The 22,944-nt window shown below is 37.4% G+C and overlaps 1 protein-coding gene and 1 pseudogene across 2 annotated transcripts in view; one reads left to right on the top strand and one right to left on the bottom strand.

Annotated features, from left to right (window-relative positions):
* The window catches only part of RPS6KA5 (ribosomal protein S6 kinase A5), a 181,417-nt gene that overhangs the window by 107,966 nt on the left and 50,507 nt on the right, over positions 1 to 22,944 (top strand). For both annotated transcript variants that reach the window (XM_032621161.1, XM_032621162.1), the window contains exon 5: positions 2,039 to 2,146. In XM_032621161.1, coding sequence (XP_032477052.1) covers positions 2,039 to 2,146 — 108 coding nt within the window. The remainder of the gene's footprint in view (positions 1 to 2,038; positions 2,147 to 22,944) is intronic.
* LOC116748378 lies at positions 14,778 to 15,341 on the bottom strand (annotated as a pseudogene).

Genomic DNA, 22,944 nt, shown 5'->3' with positions numbered 1-22,944 from the left:
AAAGGCAAGGAAAAAGGATGACATTTTTAAAGGGGCAGGGAGATTAGAATTGCAGGATGGAGGTAATGGGTGGGAGAGGCTGTGAGAAAAGATGATGAGAAGATATAAGAAGGAATGCATCAAGAAATGGGTAGATCTAGCCCAGAACAGGAACACAACTGGGCAGGTAGAGGGAGACAGGGTTCAGAAGAGGAATTCTAAGGAGAGTGAATGAAAAAACGTCTAAGAACAGGAGGGAAGTAGAGAAGGCTCTGGGGCACAGGGCTGCAGTGCCATGGAGTGAAAGGAAGGGGAGTGTAAGGTGGGAGCTGAACTGAAGTGATAGGAACAGGCATCTGTATTCCTTCTGATAGAATTGGTGGTGTGGGGATGAGCTTTATGCCTATGGTTATTTTTGTGGGGTATAAAGTAGTTAGGACATTTTTATACATGAGCCAAATTAGGCCAGGGAATAGGCTGAAAAGCTTTGTTTTATGCTTAGGGGAATCAGATGTAATTTTTTTAATATAAAAACGATGGTGGAAATCACCATAAATACCAGAGTAAACACAAACAAAATACAAAGCTCTGACAGGTAAGCTAGTAAATTCAGTTTTTGGTTAGTATGAAGACTGTTAATTCTGTTTCTTAAAGGGAAAATTCATGAACACTCATTATTATTAAAACAGGGTAATCAGAAACACAGAGGTAGAGAACATGATGAGTACAAGATATATATGTAATTGATATAGAGGGAAGTATATAGCAGATTAGATCTTAGCTAAATTTCTCTTAATCTGACTACCTAAAAAGATAAATACAAAGAGATATAACACAAAGCTAATAATGATAATCTTGATATAGCTACTAACACTGAGTTTCTCAGGAAGAGACAAAAACGGGGAGTTTACTTGTAAGTGATGAGGTAAAGCAGGTAGTAAATGACTTACTCCTAAAATCTTTTCCAAAGAGGTTGTTAAAAAAAAAGTCATACTGGTTGTTAGGTGCTTGTAAGGCTTCAAGTCAAATGTCTAACAGACTGTGCATTTACAATATACAATAGTGTTTTAAAATATGAAAAAAAACCCCACTGAGGTTCTTGGAAGAAAATTGCCTAGTGTTTTTCCTTGTGTAATTTTTTGTTTCAATTTTAAGAAAGCATTAAGAATCTTACTTTTCATATACTTAGTGTTGAGGAAAGCAGTGTTTCTAAGTTTAAAAACATTTAATTCGGGCTGACATAACATGGAACGTGGAATTCATGCATATCAAGTACTTCTTATATAACGGGTAGATTCATTTATGTCATAGAGCTGAAGTGTTTTACTATAAAACTTACATACAAAACAAAATAGAAGGATATTTAAATATCTAATTGATTTACGTTGCTTATTTAGAACTAAAGATCAACTAAAATTAACCTGTGATCTTCAGCCTTCATGTTTAGGAGTGTATTATTCAACAAGCCTTTATTAATTACCTATTTGATATATGACACTGTGCTAGATACTAGGTAAATGCATAAAAAGTGAAAAAACAAAGTTTGGATATGGTTATATCAAGAAGAACAGGAAGTACCTAGAAAATATCAATTACTTTTATGTAAGTACGATGTAAATATAGATGCTATAGGAATAAAAACAAAGAAATGACCAGTGTGGGAAGTGGTTACTCAGGAAAGCCGTCTGAAGCCATTAGAAGTGATGGACATGAATTGGCTAAGAAAGCACCTGAAGATCATCTGGAGTGAGGATGAAATCCATCAAGAACAGTAACCCAGGAAGAAGCAGTAGTCAAAGTAGACCCAACAGAAGCTAGTCCGACAGGAATGTACCCTCCTTATATGGAGCATGAAGACATGGTTGCAGAGGGAACCCTGCAGATAAACCCTGAGATGGAGGAATTTAGATTTGCCCCGACCTGTGACTAAGAGCCGTCATAGCACCCTGAGCAGGAGAATGCCTTTTTTTGGTTTGTTTTTAAGGTAGATAAGAAAGACTTTTCTAATTTATTTTTTGGAAATTGTTATTTTAATATGCATATTTGTTTGTTTTTACAGTTGGGGATTATATACCGTGACATTAAGCTTGAGAATATTCTACTTGATTCTAATGGCCATGTGGTGCTGACAGATTTTGGTCTGAGTAAGGAGTTTGTGGCTGATGAAGTGAGTATTATATTTTAATTTGAAGTTAGTAAAACAGAATGTAAACAATGATGAAAAATTAGCTATAGAATGAGCGTTTAATAGGATAGTACTAAACAGATTATGGACTTTTGTACAAGTTTGCCCAGAGGAATATTTTGACATGGATAACTGTAAAGTTTTTGGTTTAAAATTACCATGGAACCATCCTGCTAGAATTCCAGTAATCCTTTTACGGATATAACAGAATTCCCCAGTTAAAAACAAAACAAAATTATGCATTTAACTTTCTCCATAAAATATAACTGAAATTTTAAAATAACGCTTTGGGCCTTGTAGGAAAATCATGGCTTAGATAATAGCCAGTAAAGAATTACAAAACAAAGCACATACAGTTTACATTATAATTACAAGGTAGGACACGTCATGATGGCTCTCTGAACTCACTTGACAAGAATAGCAAGGATCTACTAGGCCTAATTTTTTAATAAACTTGCTGTTTTTTTGCCCATACAAACTAAAATGTAATAGCTAATGTACAGATTTTAAATATGAAGGACTTTGTGTTTTCAGCATTGATTAAAATTTGTTTATTATTAAAGATTTATTTAATAACATTTAAAATTGTACATTTGTTAGTTGTAATTAGATACTTTTTATGTAGCAGTTGTAATAAAAAGTACATTTTTACACTGCTAGTTTTTCAAGACAACTAAGTAATTTGAATGCCAGTTCCTTTTTATCCAAGAAATTATTGTTATAGTATACAGAATCACAGTTAAATTTTTGTAATAAAGGACTTCTTTACTGTAATTTGGGTTCCAAATTAGGTGTATCTATTTCTGATTGTTTGCTTTTTAGAATATTGCCAAAGCAGTCCTAGGTGAGTTAGATAAGTACTAAAATTATGAAAACAAAGGATCCTAATTTTTTCTCATATCTATATTCATTCAATCACTTGTCAATAAATATTTATTGACCACCTCTACTATGCTAGATATTGGATAATACAGTGACAAAAGGGAAATGGTCTCTGCCTTCGTGAACCTGAGGGTTTAACAATATGTTGATTATCTTTGATAGAAAAATCATAGTTATGAAAAAGATGAGGTGAATTTTTGAGGATTTTTCTTCAAAGTTTGATTTCTCAAACTTTGTTAAAAATTTTAGTGGCAACTTGAAAAATGTGACAGCTGAAATATGTTGATGGTTGTTTCCTCACTAAACCCTACTACAAGTAAAAGTAAAGGTGTAAAATAGGCATATACTCAAAAGGGAGAGGGGAACACAGCAACCAGATTCTGGAAGATGGACAGCAGAAATACTAGTTGTAACTGATGTAACACGCCTGAGACAGCTGAATCCTAAGCCAGTAATATGAGAATCCGCAAAGCAGGCTAATTTGCACCTCTGACCCCCAGAAAGGCTCAGGAATTGGGGGCACCAGGCATCGCTCAAAGCAAGAGTGCAGGACACAAGAGGATTAGTTGGAAGTCTATATAAGAAATAGGTACCCCCCAGGTCTCAGATATACACTATCCCCGTAGGAAACCTTGCCTTTCTGACCCTCATGGAAGACTGACAAGGTTAAATAGACAAAACTATGGATTCAGGGACAAGGGACACGGTTGAGGGAGAGGACACCGTCAAAGCTAGGGGGTGGCGTGTAGATTGCCACAGTACACTGTGGAGCTGCCATGGCCTCTTGCTGCCCCTTCCTTCTGAGAACGGTGGCTTCCTAGACAAGACCTGGGAGCATTCCTCTCTAACTGAGAACAGAAATCTACAGATGCTGTCGGCTAGTGGTTTTGCCAGTGAACTGGCCCAGCCAGATCTCCCTGCAGTGATGCCTGTGGCTTAGCAAGCCCAGCCTATGCCGCAGAAGCACATTTGTGATGATGTCACAATTTCTCTTTATATTTTGATTTCACTGTATTTCAATATCATTAGTTTGCTCTGTCCTACAATATATGTAAAAACATTATTCTGAGAAGGGGTCTGTCGGCTTCAACAGACTGTCAAAGGACCCTTGGCATGTAAAGATGGAGGACTCCCCCTGCATAGAGAGAGTTGGTGATCACTTTTTTCTCTCGCCGTGGAACCGCACGTACATTTACTCATTCACTTCATCAGTGTTTGTTGAGAGACTTCTATCTGCTAGACATTAGGCTAGGTTCTGGTGATACTACAATGAAAGAATCAGTTCGTGAATCCTGTATTTCTGGACATGTGTGGCTGATCATTTGGCAGTAGGCAGAAACAGACTTTGGCACTGAGGAAGAGCAAAATGTTTGAAACCAAAGCAAGAGGTAAACAAAAATCAAACATGATCAGAATTGTTGGGTTTTAATACAGTAATACAAATTGGTCAGAACTGCTGGGTTACTGAATCAGCTGCGTCACTTCTCACAAGAGAGACTTGTGTTTTCTGCTGGTCAATTCAACAGATTCCTCAAGGGAATGAGGGAAATTCTTGTCGGATATGGCAGTTTTGGAGCAATTGGTTATTTAGTTGCAAAAATGAAACAATGGGATTCAATCTGAAGTGGAGAAGTAATTTATAGACTCCCTTATTCACAATGCAACCTAGCTGCATTTCATGTAATTATGTGTTATAGTCATGTGTTATTAAGCCTTACAGTTTCATCTGTCTTCTCCTCTCAGACTACCAGCTCATTCTTCCTCTTAGCTGAAGAGGACATACTGGCTTGCTAGGCTTCAGGTTTAACTCTCAGGGCTCAAGTAGGGACTCTCCTTTTCTGAGTCCCCTAAAACTTGATCTAATGGTCCTTTGCTCCCCCCTTATTCCACCTGGCATCCGCTTAGCAAGTGTCCCTGCCTAGACCTATTGCACCTCAAAATATTCCCATCCAACAATTTCTGTTTTGATTAGCTAGCATTCCTTTTTGGTTTCCCATGTCAGCCTGACTTATATCACTTCTTGGAATGAGCTTCTTTTTTGTCTATTCCTACGCTACCTCCTTCGTTTTCAGCTTAAACTTCACTTTGAGGAGTTTCCTCCCTGGTTTCCAGTTTATATAGAGAGATTATACATCTCTACCTCTATCTGTAACTGACCCCTCTTCTTTTCTACCTCTTCTTCTTCTGCTTGGACGCTTTCTGTCACCATTTAAGCAAGCCTAGTCTCTCCCATCTTAAGTGTCTAAAAATGGAGAGATGAATGGATGAATGGACTGACTGATGAACAGCAAACAATCTCAGAATCCCCTATTCCCTTCTAGTTGTTGTCCTATGTTCTGCTTTGTCAGTATTTGTCTGTGCAGTCTATTACCCACAGGTCACTCACCCCTTAATCTACTCCAGCGTGGCTTGCACCTCCTACCAATTGACTGAACCTGTTCTTGCCAAGGCCACTATTGACCTCCATTTTAGGTTTGTTTTTTTTTTGTGTGGCTGTGTTGGGTCTTTGTTGCTGCACGCGGGCTCCCTCTAGTATGGCGAGCAGGGGCTACTCTTTGTTGTGGTGTGTGGGCTTCTCACCACGGTGGCCTCTCTTGTTGCGGAGCACAGGCTCTACGTGCGCCAGCTTCAGTAGCTGTGGCACGTGGGCTCAGTAGTTGTGGTGCACGGGCTTAGTTGCTCCGCGCAGGCTTAGTTGCTCCGTGGCATGTGGGATGCCCCCCGGAACAGGGCTCCATCCCGTGTCGCCTGCATTGGCAGGGGCATTCCTAACCACTGCGCCACCAGGGAAGTCCCCATTTTAGGTATTTTTGAGTCCTCATCTTACTTGACTACCTAGTGGTGTTGAACTGGAAATTGCGTCTCACCCTGGCTTCTGTGATGCTGTGCTCCCCTGCCTTTCCTTCTCTCTCTCACTGTCTTTTTCAGGCTCTTTCTCTTCTACCTGAGGGTTCCTCACAGTTCAGTCCTAGGTACTCTACTCTTTTTATGCTTGCACTCTCTCCCTGTACGCTGGTGATTCCCAAATATACATGGCCAACCCTGGCCACTCTTCTGGGCTCCAGACCCAAACATGCCCCTAGTGTGTCTCCCCTTGACTCTCTCATAGATCACACAAGCCCAGCATTTCCAAACCTGAATTAATATTCCCCCACCCAGATCTGCTTCTTTTTCAGTTTATCACAGTTTTGTGTATTACAAATTCTGCTCTCATTTGATCTGAGAAATATTTAATTTTCAGGAATTACTTTTTAGACATATTTGAAGTTTCTACTCATGGTGTACTACTCATCTCTCTGTATATTTGTTAATTTAATAATTCAGCAAATGTTTATTGAGTACCTACTATGTGCCAGGTATTGTACTAGACCCTAGAAATATGGTGGTGAAAGAAACAAATTCCTTGCCCTCATGAGCCTAGATTTTAGAAGTATTCATCATTACCTCATATAATTATTTCTAGATTGTAATTTGCTAAACTAAATTGTATACTGGATAAAATTGATTTATTTTAGAAGCCTTAACAATCTTTTATATGATAATGAGCACTATACAAATTTGATACTTTTACTGATATGTTCTTTTCTCAACCACATAATTTCACAAATCCCTTGTAATTCTGAGAATAAAAGAAGACATTTCTAAATATCTGCACCTGACATATGTTTTTCATAAGGTTTTTTGAGAATACAGTTCAGCAAACATTTGTTGAGTTCTTACTGTGAGTCAGTCTGCTAGGTATTGGATATATGATTTTAACATTGAAGACTCTAAAGGCATTTTTCTAAAAAGGGCATCTGTTCTTATTTATAAGAAAATAATGTCAAAGTGATACATTCATGTGTTATTAATTATCCTATACTTAACTATAGTATATGCATTCTGTGTTTTCATAATTTAACATTGAGCATTTGAAAAAATTCACAACAGGTTATTAACATGAATCCCCAGGTAGATAAATAAAGCTAGAAGAAAAATAACACCCCAACATTTAAAACAGAGGTAGCTAAGTTAATTATAACTCACTGACATGGTAGCTGTACTTAAAAGGAAAAGGCCTGTGGATTTTTCTTTCCAGAAAATAGAAAAATGCAATCTTTGCTCCGTTCAGATAATGTTATTCATTAATTAATTCTTTGAACATAGAAGAGGCATTTTAGTATAGTGGAAAGAACACATATTGAAGTTAGAGGATCTTTTTCGGTTCTCCACTTCCTGGCTGTGTGACACTGGGCAAATCACTTAGTCATTAACCCCTCTCAGTCTTGGTTTCTTCATCTGTAAAATAATATCTGTCATATCGAATTTATACAATTTTCATATGGATGCAATGAGTTAATGCTCGTGAAAGTACTTTTTTAAAGTGTAAAACACAATGTAAATATCAGTTTCCACTGAAAGAGGTACTATTCAGATTTCAGATGACTATGAGTAAAATTAAAACATACAAATGAGAATCTTAAGTTATTCTCCCATAATTTTCTTATTTGTAGGAAAGTTTTAAATTACATCTTTGTCTAATAAATGCCTAGTTTCTAATGTCATTCACAGGATTCTGCTGTTACAATGTGCATGTCTCAACATATACTATTTCTTATGGCAGGCTCAGTGTACAAGTTCAGTGGGCAGGTTTTATGTAAATTATGTCACAGGGATAGCGGGGACAACTTTTGAATTGAGATTCTTTTCAGAGAAACTTCTACTGTAGATTCCATTTGTTCAAATTAAGTTAAATATACTTTTTAATTTACTTGAAAACAATATTTAGCCATCATATTCTATATTAATATAGGATATATTAATCTATAAACAGAATATATAAACCTATAAATAGATTATTTTAATCTATTTTCTAAGTGTCAGGGACTTTCAAACCCATAAGGGGAATTTAGCAAGAGACACCCTGGAATACTAACATTGCGTAAATATGATTAATAAATGCTTATACTTTCCAAATTTCTTTTTAAATGTTTTATATTATACAATATTTCAAATGTAATAAAAATATAGCAAATGATATAGCAGAATCTGTGCACCCACTATTCACATATACAGTTATGGACAATTTGTGGTTTTTATCCATTCATTCAGCAAATATTGAGAGGACATCTACTGTGATCCAGGCACTGTTCCATCTAGGTGTTGTAATCCAGCAATTAACAAAATAGACAAAAATTTCCCCCCGAGGCAGATAATAACAAATAAATAAGTAAAATATGTATGGAATATGTTAGATAATGGTAATTGACACAAAGACAAGTACAGTAGGAAAGAGAGATAGGAAGTAGCGGGGTGAGAGCAGCTTGGACTTTTAAATCAGGTGATCAGGAAAGGCTTCACTAAGAAGGTGACAGTTGAGTCAAGACTTGGAGAGAGCATGAGCCACATCAATATCCAGGAAAGAGATTTCTAGGTCGAGGGATCAGCCAGTGTTGAGGCCCTCGGGTGGGAATGTGCCTGGGCTGTTTGTGAACAAAAAGGAGGTAAGTGTGGGTGTGTAGAGTGAGTGAGGATAGAGTAGTGGGAAAGAAGGATGTGGAGGTGGTCATCCGGAGGAAGGACTGTGCAGATCGTGCAGGGCGTGGGAGACCACTGTAAGGACTGTGGGTCCTCCGTGTGAAACAGGAGCCACTGGAGAGCTTTATGTAGAAGATGACAAGGCCTGAGTTATCTAAAAAGATTCTGTTTGCCAAGCATGATGGTCCTGTAGTGGGACAAATCTGGAAACTTGGAGACCAGTTAGGAAGCTGTTGCATTAACCCCAGCAAGAGATGGCATTGATTTAGACCATGGGGTAGCAGAGGAGGTTGGAAGACATAGTCAGATTTTAGATATATTTTGACATTAGCGCTAATGAAATTTCCTGATGGCTTGAATATAGGGTGTGAGAGAACAAGAGGAATCAACAGTAGCTCCAAGGTTTGGGGCCAGAGCAGCTGGAGGGATGAAGTTGCTGTCAACTAATATGCCGATGGGGAGGTTTTGGGTGGCTGGAGGAGTGCAGTTGAACCAGTTGAGTCTGAGATGTCTGTTAGACATACAGAGATGTTTAATAGGCAGTAGGATATATAAATGTGGAATTTGGGAGAGAAGTCTCATCTAGAGATAGGAATTTGGAATTTGCCAATATATAAGTAGTATTTAAAATCATGAAAATGAATGAGAATACCAACAGAGTTAAGTATAGATAGAAAAGAAAAAACGACAAAGGTATAAACTCTAGTTATTCCAACATTAAGAGAGTCAAGAGAGGAAGATAAACCAGCAAAGGAGACTGAGAAAAAGGGATGAGGAGGTTGGGAAGAAAACAGGCAAGTGTGTTGTCCCCGGAAGCTAAGTGAAGAAGTGTTTCAGGGATGATAAATGATCAACTATATCAAATACTGTTTGTTAGGTCAAGTAAGACATGGACTGAAAATTGAGCATTGGCTCAATTTAAACCTAAGAAGAGAGAGACTGGGGATAGATATATTGTCAGCCACAAATATAGAAAAAATGGTTTTCTTAAAACCACATTTAGCAGCACAGGTGCAGGCAAAGAGTGGATGGTGGATTGAATTTAATCTTGTTTTAGTATCCTTACTTTATATATTACATCCATAAACAATATATACTGTTAGCTTGTGTTTCTAAAATGTACATAAATGGCATATTATATTGCAGATTGCTTTTTATTTGACTTATTTTTAAAATTTATTCAAGCTGATAAATAGGAATCTGTTTCATTCATTTTTGCTGCTCTATAATATTCTTTTATATGAATTCTCTAGTTTATCCATTCTGCTTCTGAGGTACATTGGTTTCTGTGTTTTCTCTATCACAGTATTGCAATTTTTTTCTAATGTTATTGGTTTGTTGGAGTTCTTTAAATATTCCAGCTACCCATCCTTGATAATTATGCACTTTGTGAATTTCTTTTTCAGATCTTTTACTTGTCTTTAATGTGATTAGTGGTGTTTTTGGCATTATCAGATTTGACATTTTAATATAATCAAGTTTACCAATCTCTTAAGATTTATATTCTTTGAATCTTTAAAAAAATTTTAAATTGTGGCAAAATACACATAATGTAAAAATTATCATCGTAATCATTTTTAAGTGTACAGTTCAGTAGTGTTAACTATATTCACATTTTTTATGCAACAGATCTCTAGAACTTTTTCATATTGCAAAACTAAACTCTGTACCCATTGAACAACTCTCCATCTTCCCCTCCTCCTAGCCCCTGGCAACCACCATTCCTCTTTCTGTTTCTATGAGTTTGACTATTTTAGATACCTAATATAAGTGGAATCATGCAGGATTTATCTTTTTGTGACTACTTACTTCAGTTAGGATAATGTCCTCAGTGTTATCCATGTTGTGGCATGAGACAGGATTTCCATCTTTTTTTAAGACTGAATAATATTTCATTGTATGTATGTACCACATTTTGTTTATCCATTCGTCCACTGATGGACACTTGAGTTGCTTTTACTTATTGGCTGTTGTGAATAATGCTGCAATGAACATGAGTATACAAATATCTCTTTGAGATCATTCTTTCAATTCTTTTGCATATATGCCCAGAAGTGGAATTGCTGGATCATGTGACAATTCTATTTTTAATTTTTTGAGGAACCTTCATACTGTTTTCCATAGAAGTTGCACCATTTTACATTCCCATTAACAGAGCACAAGGGTTCCAATTTCTCCACATCCTCACCTATACTTGTTATTTCTGCTTTTTTGATTGTGGCCCTCCTAATGAGCATGAAGTGATATCTCATAGTTTTAATTTGCATTTCTGTAATGACTAGTGATGTTGAGTCATCTTTTTATATGCTTATTAGCCATTTGTATACCATCTTTGGACGAATGTGTATTGAAGTCCTTTGCCTATTTTTTAATCAAATTTATTTGATTTTTTCCTGTTGAGTTGTAGGAGTTCTCTATATATTCTGGATATTAACCCCCTATCAGATATATGGTTTGCAAACTTTTTCTCCCATTCTGTAGGTTGTCTTTTTACTTTGCTTGTTTCCTTTGATGCAGGGAAGTTTAAAATTTTTTTTTTTTTTTTTTTTTTTTTTTTGCGTTATGCGGGCTTCTCACTGTTGTGGCCTCTCCCGGAGCACAGGGTCTGGACGCGCAGGCTCAGTGGCCATGGCTCACAGGCCTAGCCGCTCCACGGCATGTGGGATCTTCCCGGACTGCGGCACGAACCCGTGTCCCCTGCATCGGCAGGTGGACTCTCAACCACTGTGTCACCAGAGAAGCCCAGAAGTTTTAAATTTTAATGTCGACCCATTTGTCTATTTTTGCTTTTGTTGCTGTGCTTTTGGTGTCAGACCCAAGAAATCACTGCCAAATCCAGCGTCATGAAGCTTTCCCCCTATGTTTTCTTCTAGTAGTTTTATAGTTTTAGGTTTTACATTTAGATCTTCAGTTCATTTTGAGTTAATTTTTGTATTTGGGGTAAGGTAAGATCCAACTTTATTTTTTTGTGTGTATGAATATTCAGTTTTCTCAGCATCATTTGTTGAAGACCCTGTCCTTTCCCCATTGGCACCCTTGTCAAAGATCATTTGACCATGTGCATAAAGATTTATTTCTGAGCTCTTTACTCTGTTCCATTGGTCTGTATGTTTGTCTTTATTTAAGTCAAAAATGTTTCGATTGCTGTAGTTTTGTAATACGTTTTGAAATCAGGAAGTGTGAGACCTCCAACTTTGTTCTTCTTTTTCAAGATTGTTTTGGCTATTAAGGGTCCTTTGAGATTCCAAATGAATTTTAAGATTTTTTTTCTATTTGTACAAAAAGGTTATTGGGATTTTGATGGGGATTATGTTGACTCTCTAGATCACTTTGGGTAGTGTGGACGTTTTAACAATATTGTCTTCCAGTCCATGAGCATGGGGTGTCTTTCCATTTATTTGTGTCTTTTTAAATTTCTTTCTTAATATTTTGTAATTTTTTTTTTTTGCGGTACGCGGGCCTCTCATTGTCGTGGCCTCTCCTATCGCGGAGCAACAGGCTCCGGATGCGCAGGCTCAGCGACCATGGCTCACGGGCCCAGCCACTCCGCAGCATGTGGGATCTTCCTGGACCGGGGCACGAACCCGTGTCCCCTACATCAGCAGGTGGACTCTCAACCACTGCGCCACCAGGGAAGCCCAATATTTTGTAATTTTAATTGTCCAAGTCTTTTGACCCCTTGGTCAAGTTAACTTCTAAGTATTTTATTATTTTTGATGCTTACTTTAAATGGGATTTTCCCCCCTTAATTTCCTTTTGGTATTGTTCATTGTTAGTGTATAGAAACATAACTAATTTTTAAAAATTAATTAATTTTATTTATTTTTGGCCGCGTTGGGTCTTCATTGCTGCGCACGGGCTTTCTCTAGTTGCAGTGAGCGGGGGCTACTCTTCGTTGCGGTACATGTGCTTCACATTGTGGTGGCTTCTCTTGTTGCAGAGCATGCGCTCTAGGCGTGCAGGCTTCAGTAGTTGTGGCGCACGGGCTTAGTTGCTCCACGGCATGTGGGATCTTCCGGGACCAGGGCTCGAACCCATGTCCCCTGCATTGGCAGGCAGATTCTTAACCAGCGCACCAGCAGGGAAGTTCCATAACTAATTTTTGTATGTTGATTTTGTATCTTGTAATATTGCTGGTTCTCTTATTAGTTCTAACGGGTTTTTTGTGTGTGAAATCTCTAGGGTTTTTTACATATAAGATCATATTATCTGCAAGCAGACATAATTTTACTTCTTCCTTTCCAATTTGGAGGTCTTTTATTTCTTTTTCTTGCCTAACTGCTCTGGGTAAGACATTCAGCACTATGTTGAATAGATATGGTGAGAGGGCACATCCTTACCTTGTTACTCATCTGAGAGGAAAGCTTTCAGTTTTTCACCATTGAGTATGATGTTTGCTGTGGGCTTTTCATACCTGGTTTTGTTATGTTGAGGTAGTTTCATTCTATTCCTAGCTTGTTGTTAAGTGCTTTCTTTTATCATGAAAAGGTATTGAATTTTGTCAAATGCTTTTTCTGTATCAGTTGAGATGATCACGTGGTTTTTGTCCTTCATTCTGTTAATGTGGTGTATTACATTGATTGATTTTTTGAATCTTGAACTGTTCTTTCATTCCAAGATCTCACTTGGTCATGGTGTATAATCCTTTTTATGTGCTGTTGAATTCAGTTTGCTAGCATTGTTTTTTTTTTGGAAGAAAAATTAAGTCTTATTTATGTTTAACAAATAGAAACACCTCTCCTCACACTCTACCAGATCATAAGCAGGTCAGATGAACCTGCCAGCCTGTTGGTATCTGTGTACTAAGAGAATGTGGTACCTTGGAGGGCTCTGGTTTGCTACAAGGGAGACTCCCTGTTGCCAGGATAAGCCCTGGCCACATGAAAGTCGGTTGAAATAGCAAACAGACAGGCTATATTATCATTCCAAGTAATAAGTTGGTAAAAACACAACGAGGTCCTTGATAAAACGATAAGGTGGCAGAACTGGGGCGAGAACAACGCATGTCGCAAAAGTGGTATTTGGTAATGAAGGGCTGTCCCGTTTTTTTGCTCTAAAGGAGTTACAGCTTGCCCCTGAGTTGCTTTCTTTTTCTCCTCTGACCTTCATGTTGCCAAGGGATCGTTTCAACAGAGCTCTGTTATTACAGGGGGCAAAGTAAGCAGTACTGGGTTTAGGCTTTCATTCTATTTTGTTTTATGAAAACCAGATTTTTCCAAAGCCAGTACTTCATAACTCTCTTAATTAAGCAGCTAACATTCCCTTTTGCTGTTCATTCCTGAATACTAGCATATAGCACAGTCAAAACCCCCTTTCCCTTCAAGGGTGAGTGTCACTGCAAGATTGTCTTGTCTCTCTGCTGACTCTGCTGCAGACAGCCTCAGGGCTCATCATGGCTGCCAGTTAGAGGGAACGTTCTGTTCCCCTACCAGTGTGATAGCGCTTCTTACATTTTTGCGGCATCTCCAGGCTGAAAGATGTAATGTGTGAGAATTTTAAGAAATGCGCATCCACATCTTGATGGCCAGAAAGGACCCTTTCAAAGTTTTTATCCAAACTACCTCTCCCAACTCTACATCTTTAAAGTAACTTCATGCCCTTGTATATAAAACAAAACTGGGCTTCCCTGGTGGCACAGTGGTTGAGAGTCCGCCTGCCGATGCAGGGGACACGGGTTTGTGCCCCGGTCTGGGAAGATCCCACATGCTGCGGAGCGGCTGGGCCCGTGAGCCATGGCCGCTGAGCCTGTGCATCTGGAGCCTGTGCTTCACAACGGGAGAGGCCACAGCGGTAAGAGGCCCGCTTACCGCAAAAAAACAAAAACAACAAAAAACAAAACCAAGCAAAACAAATCCCCAGAAGCCCCCTTTCCCCTTCTAAATTAGTGACCTCCTGGATTTTGTTTTATTTCCAGTTTATGGAAAATGTTGTAGCGATCCTTCTGGCAAACAGGAGGTTGGCAACAAATAGAAACACCTCTCCTCACACTCTACCAGATCATAAGCAGGTCAGATGAACCTGCCAGCCTGTTGGTATCTGTGTACTAAGAGAATGTGGTACCTTGGAGGGCTCTGGTTTGCTACAAGGGAGACTCCCTGTTGCCAAGATAAGCCCTGGCCACATGAAAGTCAGGCTCACAAAAACTCTCCTGTGCTATCTCTGACCCAAATTTTAGCACCAGGTTTTTTCACTTTCTAGGATTCAAACACAAAGGAACCAGTGTCCAGAGGCAAGTGACATAGGCCTTAAACTTACTGCCATCCTTAATTTCCTCATTCATAAACTTTCCTTAGAAAACCCAAATCCCCATTCCTCTTTTTAAATAGATTCCTGCCTTCAGCCCCAATGGCCAATAGCAGACATCTCTTTCCCAGTGGATGAGAGAGACTCCTTCATCTTCTTGGTCATGGTTGGGATGAGGTTCATGTGGTCATCCACACACGGGGTCATGCAACTCTCCAGCTGCCACCTCACCTGAAGCTCTTTACTCCCCGCATCTATTGAATCTTTGGCTTTGTTGTTGCAATGGATGGTGCACCCGGCCAGGCGGTCCTGGAACTTCTCCAACTCGCTGGTCACCAGGGCCTGGGCTTGAGCCAGAGGTACATGGCAGTGCTCAATGCACTGGTGCACTTGCTGCATGGACACCTGGCTGTCCTCACAACAGCCGGCGCTGCACCGGAACATGAGGCCCTGAATCTTCCAGATATTCTCTCTCCAGACTCTTCACCTTAGAGTCCACCGCCTCCTACACCCGGAGCTGCTACAGCTCCGCCATGGCCACCCCATGCTGCTCCCCACGGCGCCGGCGCCCACATGGACTCCCGCGCAGGAGCCCACCCCCAGTTTGCTAGCATTTTGCTGAGGACTTTTACATCAGTTTTCATCAAGAATATTGGGCTGTATTTTCTTTTCTTGTAGTATCTTTCCCTGGCTTTGGTATCAGGGTAATGTTGGTCTCATAAAATTAGTTTGGAAGTGTTCTCTTCAGTTTTTTAGGGAAAGTTTGAGGAGGAATGGTCCTACTACTTCTTTAAATGTTTTTTAAGAATGTCCAGTAAGCCATCTGGTCCTGGCCTTTTCTTTGTTGGGAGATTTCTGATGACTAATTCAGTGTCCTTACTGATGAAGAATCTGTTCAAATTTTCTATTCATGATTCAGTCCTGGTAGATTGTATGTTTCTAGGAATTTATCCATCTGAAATTATTTAATTTGTTGGTGTATAATTTAGTTTCTTGTAAGGTCTTCTCTTTAATTTCTGATTTTAGTTGAATCTTCTCTCTCTTTTTCTTAATCTAGCCAAGAGTTTGTCAGTTTTGTTTATCTTTTCAAAAATCTAAGTTTTGCTAATTTTTTTCTGTTCTGTTTTCTGTTTCATTTATTTCTGCTTCAATCTTTATCATTTCTTTCCTTCTGCTAACTTTTGGTTTAGTTTATTCTTCTCTTTCTAGTTCCTTGAGGTGTAAAGTTAAGTTGTTGATATCTTTGAATCTTTTAAAATGAAATCCATTCCTGTCTCAATGAACTAAGATATTCTCTTTTGTTTTCTTTTTGAAATGAGCATATTGAAATTTTTAATTTATTAGGAATTAATTTATATATATGTGTGAGGTGGGGATCTTATTTTTTTCTCTTTTTATATAGATAATCCAGTTGACTGAACTATTCATTGAATAGTCAGTTAATCCCTTCCCTACTGATTTGAAAAGCAACTTTGTCATATGCCGAATTCCTATGCATGCTTGTGAGTCTACTTCTAGGCTCTTTATTCAATTCCTTTTGTTGGCTTGCCTCTCCCTGAGTCAACATGAAAAATCTGAAGGGCCATAGCCTTACGGTATGTCTTTAATCTGGAAAGGTGAGATCTTTCCCCTCTTCAATATTTTTTTTTTTTTTTTTTGCGGTACGCGGGCCTCTCACTGTTGTGGTCTCTCCCGTTGCGGAGCACAGGCTCCGGATGCACAGGCTCAGCGGCCATGGCTCACGGGCCCAGCCACTCCATGGCATGCAGGATCCTCCCGGACTGGGGCACGAACCCGTGTCCCCTGCGTGGGCAGGCGGACTCTCAACCACTGCGCCACCAGGGAAGCCCTCCCCTCTTCACTCTTATCCTGTCATTCTCTCCTTATTTCCCCTGACCTTCCTCCTGCCTCTTCACTGTCTTTGCTATTCTTGGTCTTTTGTTCCTCATTGTGTATTGAATTTATAAATTAATTTGGAGAAAACTGTGATCTTTGGATATTGAATCTAACAACACAAATTTGCATAAACATTCATATTTTCCCATTTATTTCCTTGTCTTTTATGTTTTTCAATAATATTTTCTAATTTTTGTAATGATTTATACATATATTATTAGATTTATTTCTATTAACTTATTTTGTTCCTATTGACAAAAATTAGAATATCTGTTTTTCTTGGCAAAGCATAGGAATGTTGTTGATCTTGTACATAGCAATATTGGTGAATTCATATTAGTTCCACTAATTTGCAGATTCACTTGGATTTTTTATGTAGATGACTATATTAAAAGAAAAATCAGAACTAGTATTTGTAAGTAATGATGGCTTTGTATCTTTTTGATTCTCATACTTTTTGTTTTGTGTGTGTTTGTGGATGTGTGGTTTGGTTTGGTTTTGTTGCTCTGTCTACTAAGTTTTATATGTATATATCCTTGCTTTTTACTTTAAGGCCATGTGTTTTAGCCGTTTAGTATGGTATCTGCTCTAGGTTTTTGATAGATAAATTATATCTTAGTATATTGATATAAGGAAATTCTTATGGTTTTTTCTTCAATCACCTAGTGGTGTGAGTTACATTAATAGGTTTTTTCTTTTTCAATGTTAAGCCATCTTTCAATTCTTGGAATAAACTTTACTTTCTGTGACATATATTTTTCATATATTGCTGGATTTTGTTTGCTAATATTTTATTTAAGATTTTATTGTCTAAGTTGACCTGTAATTTTCCTTTCTACTATTGTATTTGTCTGATTTGGGCATCATGATTATACTAACATCATGAAAGTAATTTGGAATAGTTTATATAAGATAGTTCCTCTGAAGGTTTCCTCTGAATGCACTTCTAGCTATCGGCGTGTATTTTTTTCTTTTTTTTTCCCTTCTAGGTGCATATGAGTGGCTTTTCAAATACTGATTTAATTTTTAAAAAATATTTATAGTTATATGCAGGTTTTCAATTTTTTCTTGAGTCAGTGTTGGTAAGTTACGTTTTTATAGAAAATGTTATATTTTTGTTTTTAAATTCTTTGGCATCATATTATTCATAGAAGTGCTTTAGTTTTTAATCTGTATTGTAACTGTAGTAATGTTTCCTTTTAAATGACTAATATTGCTGATTTGTAACTTTCCTCCTCTTTTCTTGCTCAATTTGCTAGAGATTTCTCCATTTTATTAGTCTTTTTCCAGAAACAGCTTTTATCAAGCTTCTCAATTTTTCTATTTCTTTGATGATCTTCCTTTATTACTTCATTCCTTTTACTTTCTGTTAGTTTCTTTTGTATTCTTTTATTAAACTTTTGAGTTGGACATCCAGCTCACTAATATTTAATCATTCTTTTTTTAATAAAACTGAATTTCTAAGAACAGCTTTAGATGTATCTCGCAAGTTATATAGCATTTTTACTGTTATTTATTGTGGTTTTTTACCTTGGGCCATGAATTATTTAAAAATGGGTTCTTAAGTTTTCATGTATATAGGATTTTTGAGCTACCTTTTTGTAAATTTTTAGTTTTATTGCTTTCTGTTTGGACAAGAAAATATATATGGTTTTATTTCTGTGGTTTTTGAGATTTGCTTTGTGACCTATTATTTGGTTAACTTTTGTAAATGTGCCATGAATACTTGAAAAGACTGTATAGTCATTCTCTAACTGTTACATATCAAATTTTATATATTTTCATGAACATCATGTATATCTTCCATAGCTTCACCAATTATTTTCCTGCTTGATCAGTCATTTATGAAAGAGGTATGTTAAAGTGCCCACTATGATTGTGGATTTGTCCGTTTCTTCTTGGAAATCTCACCATTTTTGTTTTAGGTGGTTTAAGGTTCTTCAAAAATATTTGATTGTGTTAGTCTTGGAATAGTGTTATTTTCTAGTGAAATGTTCCTTTTATTATTATGTAGTGACCCTGCTTAATTTTAATAGTTTTTTTTTGCCTTAAAGTTCATTTTCCTGCTATTAATAAAGATATTCCAGCTTTCTGTTGGTTAATGCTGCTGGTCTGATATATCTTTTTCTATCTCTTTACTTTCAATATTTCTTTGTTATTATGTTTTAGGTGTGCCTTTTGTAAATAACATATAACTGGATTTTGTTTTTGATCCAGAGAGTTTCTGTCTTTTAACTGGTGAGTTAAATCTGTATATTATGACTGCTGATATAGTTTTATTTATTTCTCTTATCTTGCTGTGTGTTTCTCTTTATCACAATTTCTCTTTGCTTTTTTCCCCTTCTTTCCTCTCTTCTATTTAAATGATTAAGATTTCTTTATTTCATCTTTCCAGTTGTCTAGAAGTTATATATATTCTATATCTGTTCTTTGAGTGGTTATTACCCTGAAATTTTTAACTTATGCAGGCATACCTTGGAGTTATTGTGGGTTCAGTTTCAGACTGCTACAGTAAAGCAAGTCACATGAACTTTTTGGTTTCCCAGTGCATATAAAGGTTATGTCTATGCTAAACTGCAGTCTATTAAGTATGCTATAAATAGCATTATGTCTTAAAAAAAGTGCATACCTTAATTTAAAAATACTTTATTGCTAAAAATGCTAACCACCACCTGAGCCTTCAGTGAATCATAATCTTTTAGCTGGTGGAGGATCTTGCCTCCATGTTGGTGGCTGCTGACTGATCAGGGTGGTGGTTGCTGAAGGTTGGGCTCATTGTGGCCATTTCTTAAAATAAGACAACAATGAAGTTTGTCGCATCAGTTGACTCTTCCTTTTACAAATGATTTCTCTGTAGCATGCAATGCTGTCTGGTAGCATTTTACCCAGAATAGAACTTTCAAAACTGGAAACCTCTTAAATCCTGACACTGCTTGATAAACTAAATTTATGTAACATTCTAAATCCTTTATTGTCATTTCAACAATATTCACAGTATCTTCACCAAGAGTAGATTTCATCTCAAGAAACTACTTTCTTTGCTCACCCCTAAGAAGCAGCTCGCCGTCTGTTAAAATATTATCATAAAATTGCAGCAATTCAGTCACATCTTCAGGCTCCACTTCTAATTCCAGTTCTTTTGCTTTTTCTACAATATCTGCAGATACTTCCTCCACTGAAGTCTTGAACCCCTCAAAGTCCCCCCAGGAGAGTTGGAATCAACTTTTTTCAAACTCCCGTTAATGTTGGTATTTTAACCACTTCCCATGAATCGCAGATGTTCTCAATGGCACCTAGAATGGTGGATCCTTTCCAGAAAAGTTTCAGTTTACTTTGCCCAGATCCATCAAAGGAATCACTTGTCTATGGCACCTATAGCCTTAAATGTATTTCTTAAATAATAAGGCTTGAAAGTTGAAATTACTCCTTGATCCATGGGCTGCAGAATGTATTAGCAGGCATGAAAATAACATTAATCTCATTGTATATCTCCATCAGAGCTGTTGGGTGACAAGGTGCATGGTCAATGAGCAGTAATATTTTGAAAGGAATCTTATTTTCTGAGCAGTAGATCTTAAAACAGTAGCCTTAAAATACTCTATAAACCATGTTATAAACAGATGTGCTGTCATCTAGGCTTCGTTGTTTCATTTAAAGAGCACAGGCAGAGTAGATTTAGCATATACTTAATGGTCCTAGGATTTTCAGAATGGTAAATGAGCACTGGCTTCAACTTAAAGTCACCAAATGCATTAGCCCCTAACGAGAGAGTCAGCCTATCCTTTGAAGCTTTGATGCCAGGCACTGACTTCTCCTCTCCAGCTAGAAAAGTCCTAGATGGCATCTTGTTCCAGTAGAAGGCTGTTTTGTCTACATTGAAAATCTGTTGTTTAGTGTAGCCACCTTCATTCATTACCTTAGCTAGATCTTCTGGATACTTTGCTGCAACTTTTATGTCAGCACCTGCTGCTTCACCTTGCACTTTTATGTTATGCAGACAGCTTCTTTCCTTAAACCTCCTGAGCCAAACTTTGCTAGCTTCACCTTTGCAGCTTCCTCGTCTCTCTCAGGACTTCACAGACTTGAAGAGAGTTAGGGCCTTGCTCTGGATTAGGCTTTGACTTGAGAGAATGTTGTAGCTGGTTTGATCTATCCAGACTACTAAAACTTTCTCCATATCAGCAATAAGGCTATCTCGCTTTCTTATCATTCATGTGTTCACTGGAGCAGCACTTTCAATTTCCTTCAAGAACTTTTCCTTTGCATTCACAATTTGGCTAACTGTTTGGTGCAACAGACCTACCTTTTGGCCTTCTTGGCTTTTGACAAGCCTTTCTCTCTAAGCTTAGTCATTTTTAGTTTTTGATTTAAAGTGAGAGCTGTGTGACTCTTCCTTTCACTTGAACACATAAGGGTCATTGTAGGGTTATTAACTGGCCTAATTTCAATATTGTTGTGTCTCAGGGAATAGGGGAGCCCGAGGAAAGGGAGAGAGATGGGGGAACAGCCAGTTGGTCTCAGATCACATACAACATTTATCGATTTAAGTTTGCTGTCTTATATGGGCCCAGTTCATGGCACCCCAAAACAATTACAATAGTAACATCAAAGATTACTGATCACAGGTTAGCACAACAAATATAATAATAATGAAAAAGTTGGAAATATTGCAAGGATTACCAAACTATAACACAGAGACAAGAAGTGAGCAAACGCTGTTGGAAAAAATGGTACCAATAGACTTGCTCGTCACAGGGTTGCCACAATCTTCAATTTGTTAAAAGCACAATATCTGTGAAACACAGATAAGCACACAATAAAGCAAAGCACAGTAAAACGAAGTATGCCTGTACACCGACTTAACAGAGTCTAAAATTAACAATTATGTCTATGATTGCCATGACCACTACAAGAACATTAGAATGTTTTAGCTTCAGTTATCCATCTCGTTTTATATGTTATTGTTACTTATTATTTTAGTCCCATCTTGTGTTATATTTCCCAGATTATTGTGTAATTATTATTTTCATTTTATAAATTCAAAAGATTTTCTCACATGTTTACCTGTTTTCTCTGCTCACTACTGCTTTTTACATCTTACTCTTTTCTTGTGAGTTCAGTTTATTTCTGAAGTGCATCCTTTAGATGTCTTTTTAAACAAGGATCAATGAATAGTAAACTCTGTCTCTGTCTTAAAATGCCTTTATTTTGCCTTGCATATTCAGTGATAATTTAGCTGGATATGAACATACCTAGGAATGGACTAGGTTTTTGTCTTTGGTATCTTTTTATTGTAAAATAAAACACAAAAACAAAATGAAAGTATGGCTTAGTGAGTTATTACTATAAAGCAAACACTCTTATAACCACCACTCAAGTTAAAAAATAGAAATTTGCTACCCATGGATATATTTTTATTTAGTCTGCTTGGGACTCTCGCAACATTCAGGATAATTTTCTCAAATATGTCTTATACTTCACAGATTCTCTTTAGTTGTGTCTAATCTGTTTAGTCTGCCTATTTTTATTGTATTTTTTCATTTATACAGTTCTATTGTATTCTTTTTCATATCTTTCTAGTCTTTTCTGCTGCTATATTGTTTTATGGATATTTTCCTTTCTTTATGTCTTTCATCTTTTACAACATACTAGGCCTTTTCCAGATTGCTCTTCTAGTATTTCAAGTAATTCTGTTTTGTTTGCACAGTATAGTTCACTAATTTGTAATTTTGAGACTCCAGTGCTTTATCTGTGTGAATCCTGAGGCAGCTAAGTAGTGGGAATTCCTCTGGTTCTGTTATATGTTCCAGAGTGTCACCATGTTGGACCAGATTTTCTCACTTTCCCATACTATGGAGGAAAGAGTAAATTTAGGTACCAAATCTACAAGAGCCACAAGCCTAGGGATGTGATTCCACAAGAGGAACATTTATTTGTTTGTTTTTAAATCTAGGGCTCAGACAGAAATAAACCTGTGCTACTGGGTACATTTATTTTTTCTAGACTTTGCTTTCATTGAGGGTTCAGCTTCCTTAGATTCCAAGGTTTACACAAGAGTAGTAATTCCAGTCCACCTCTTTAGAGCCGAGGGCCTCATCTTTTGTCCTTATGAAAGTATTGAAATTCAAGCTTCTGGATTGCTAGGATCTGAAACAACTTCCCTTCCTTTCCTTTGTGCTGCCACGGCCCAGGTCCTATGGGTACCTCTGGTTTTCAGCATCCTCTTTGTGGCTGGCACCTAG

The sequence above is a fragment of the Phocoena sinus genome, chromosome 2 (assembly GCF_008692025.1).
Source record: "Phocoena sinus isolate mPhoSin1 chromosome 2, mPhoSin1.pri, whole genome shotgun sequence".
Classification (NCBI taxonomy): domain Eukaryota; kingdom Metazoa; phylum Chordata; class Mammalia; order Artiodactyla; family Phocoenidae; genus Phocoena; species Phocoena sinus.
The sequence above is the reverse complement of the archived record's forward strand: the minus strand, read 5'-3'. Positions and strand labels throughout refer to the sequence as shown.